We start from the raw sequence: 2852 nt of genomic DNA on the forward strand, positions 1-2852 counted from the left end.
CCCATCCCCCTAGGATTCAGCACTGGCTGATGATCCTTCCGATGTCAAAATTGCATAATTCTCCTTTATAGCACACTTTCACACTCGAAGCTGCTCCTTTGTCCATGCCGACTATTTGGCAATTTTCAATGTGGAATAACTAGTGCGGTGATGCCTTCTGCAATAGTCGTCCGTGGCAAAGTCAGAATCGCTGAGTAATGGTGACAAAAATATGTGCTGCCTTTTTGTTCGCGGTATGTGGTTTGTCTATTGTGAGCCAGGTCGCACAAGTTTGTCCTGAATGTTGCCATCCTTCACGGTAGGTTTATCCGCCAATTATCAGAGCACCTCTTTATTTCTAAGTCAATGGAGTATGTATGGTCTTTGGTACCTATCCGTTTTGGACAAAAGAAGTAGAAGCAGGTGTTCAGTTCCAAGTCCCAACAACCAACAATGATTCACCGAATCAAATAGGTGGTGATGCTCCAGCATCTAGCTAGTATATATCCATACCACCTCCTCCTCTCTCCTTCCTCTCCATTTCCCCAAGGTGCCGACCTCACCCACCCCCTGCAGCCTCAAGCTCAGCGGCCGCCTCATGGCTCATCATGCGACGGACGTCCATCAATGGTGATGCCTCCTTCTCCCCTAGCTAATTTCTGTGCTTTGTGCCTCCCATCGTGCTTGGTCCCCATGGCCAGGCAGAGCGAGCATCGACCGGATCAGGGAAATCTCCAAGCCGTGATCGCCTGAGAAAACTACTTGTGGCTTCTTGAATCTTTACTTACTTGCTGTTTTGTAGGCTCTCCGCCACGGGTGCGCTCCTGGATGAAGACACTTCGCTATGGCTGTCGCCGGGAGATAACCCGGCTGATGGTGGATTGCTCATTGGATCAAATGGAGACACATATTATATGCCACCCGGTAACCATATTCCTCATCTCTCATCTTGCTTTATACTATCACTATATCATCTTCGTGTTTGCATCATCTAGATTCTTGATCGAGCAGTGTACGCTGCTGCTGGTAGTAAAGAGAAAGGAAAGAAAAAAGAGATTGCTGCCATGTTCTGCCACTGTATTCTGAACGACTTCGTGACTATGTTTAGGTGGAAATCCTTGAGCATTGAGAGTGACCCTTCAGTATACAAGCTTATCTTCTGTTTACAAATAATAGCTTGCTACTGCCATTATTAACAAATGGTTATTGTGTTTGGACAGACACGGCACGGAAGCTGGATGACACTGTCAATGAGGAAAATCTTCCTGGACAAACTATAGGGGAGAAACTTTGGAGTTTTCTTACGTGGTGGCGTCAAGGAAATCCGGTTGATGAATGATGGTGCTCCTCTGTCCCTTGAATAATAGTGTGGTACAAATTATTTGTGCGCTGCGCGCCTGCGCAGTTTACATAAAATAAAACCCTTCTCAGTATTTGCTGATGCCCCTGTGTCCCTGTGCTGCGATGATACTGGCAAGTATTTGCCGAAGAAACTTCGTAAAAATCTTTCTCAACAAACACTTTTGTTTGTGTTGTGCAGCATACGCAAAAAACATCCTTCTGAGTATTTGATATCTGTTTTCGCTCCAGTTGTTTGCTATATCCATACGGTCAGTGGCGGAGGATGCACAAAAGTTAAGATAGGGTTGGCTTTGGTCACTTGCCATAAAAAAAACGCCGTTGTGCCAATGCGCTCCCTTGCGCCCAGCCTGCGCCGGATAAATCACTAGTGGGGACAGGGCCTATAGCCCCGATCCGTAAGTGGCTTTAGTCCCGGTTCCCGGTTCATCAACCGGGACTAAAGGGGCGGGACTAAAGGCCTAACCTTTTCATCCCGGCCCTGTTACACGCCAGGACTAAAGGTGCTTCACGTGGGCGCGTCGTAGCGCCCCAGGGGCAGGCCCTTTAGTCCCGATTCGTTACACGGACCGGGACTAAAAAATTTCAGATTTTGCTGGTTTTTGGGTTTTTTTTTAATGAAATTATTTTTGGGTTTTAGGGTTTAGGTGTTCGGGAGATTAACGTGATGCCTCGTTTGGTGTTCGGGAATTAGTTTTCATATAACTTAAATAGAAATAATTATGCATATATATATATATATATATATATATATATATATATATATATATATAAGATTAACTTATCTTACAAGCGATCATATATATACAATTATATGGAGATCTGAATTATCGGGACTAGAGCCCGTCTATTCGATTACATGGACGAACATCAGTAATGGCCCTTAGCTACACTAAATCATCCTTTGTCTTCTATAGCTTCCGTCCTCAGAAATCCCGCAAGCTCCTCCGCAACAGCAATCGCGCGTTGCTGTGGTAGGACCTTCGTCCTCATGGCCATGTGCTATATAAGAAGAGGAGATGAATATGAATATCAATCATGATAACAAAGAATGACGGGTAAAAATAGAGGTGTGAATGTTCATTGCTTACGTCGAATCTGTGATCCTTGAACTCAGAGGTAAACGTGCGAATGGTCTCGCAAACATAGTATCCGCATAGATGCGTTCCCCGTGGCTGCTGGTCGCACTTTACGAGAATAGAATATATGTAATCAAAATAATAATCTAGCATCATAAATGTATTGAAGATTAATAGAAGTATATCATACTACTACTTAAGTGAGCCTTGACCGATAGAGCGCAAGAATGATTAAAATTACCCTTGGAGCATGTCCTGCAGGCTTTGGAACTGTTCCAAGGGTCTCGATAATGGGTCGAAGGCATCAACTCTTCCCTTATCAATTTGAATGTCCAACAGAATCCAATGGAAGCTGCACATGTATATATATATATATGTGTGTGTGTGTGTGTCAGTAATTTATCAATTACACTTATAAGTGAATGGACACAACAG

General features: G+C 44.0%; 1 protein-coding gene across 2 annotated transcripts; it reads left to right on the forward strand.

Annotated features, from left to right (window-relative positions):
- Positions 1 to 415: 415 nt before the first annotated feature.
- Positions 416 to 1412, forward strand: LOC123429153. Of its 2 annotated transcripts, none has more exons than XM_045113212.1 (3): positions 416 to 609; positions 782 to 903; positions 991 to 1193. In XM_045113212.1, the coding sequence occupies exons 1-3, from the start codon at positions 578 to 580 to the stop codon at positions 1173 to 1175; spliced, it is 339 nt and encodes a 112-aa protein (XP_044969147.1). In that variant the 5' UTR covers positions 416 to 577; the 3' UTR covers positions 1176 to 1193. The 2 variants fall into 2 exon arrangements, with proteins under 2 accessions (XP_044969147.1, XP_044969148.1); XM_045113213.1 differs by lacking the exon at positions 991 to 1193 and adding an exon at positions 1200 to 1412 and having other exon boundaries at positions 463 to 609.
- The last annotated feature ends 1440 nt before the right edge of the window (positions 1413 to 2852 follow it).

This window comes from Hordeum vulgare, chromosome 2H (assembly GCF_904849725.1).
Source record: "Hordeum vulgare subsp. vulgare chromosome 2H, MorexV3_pseudomolecules_assembly, whole genome shotgun sequence".
Lineage (NCBI taxonomy): Eukaryota > Viridiplantae > Streptophyta > Magnoliopsida > Poales > Poaceae > Hordeum > Hordeum vulgare.

Excerpts from the sequence above, each read along its gene's own strand:
- LOC123429153 (XM_045113212.1), top strand. The coding sequence starts at position 578 with ATGGCTCATCATGCGACGGACGTCCATCAATG. Across the intron at positions 610-781 it reads GCGACGGACGTCCATCAATG|GCTCTCCGCCACGGGTGCGC; the intron begins GTGATGCCTCCT and ends GCTGTTTTGTAG. Across the intron at positions 904-990 it reads CACATATTATATGCCACCCG|TGTACGCTGCTGCTGGTAGT; the intron begins GTAACCATATTC and ends TTGATCGAGCAG.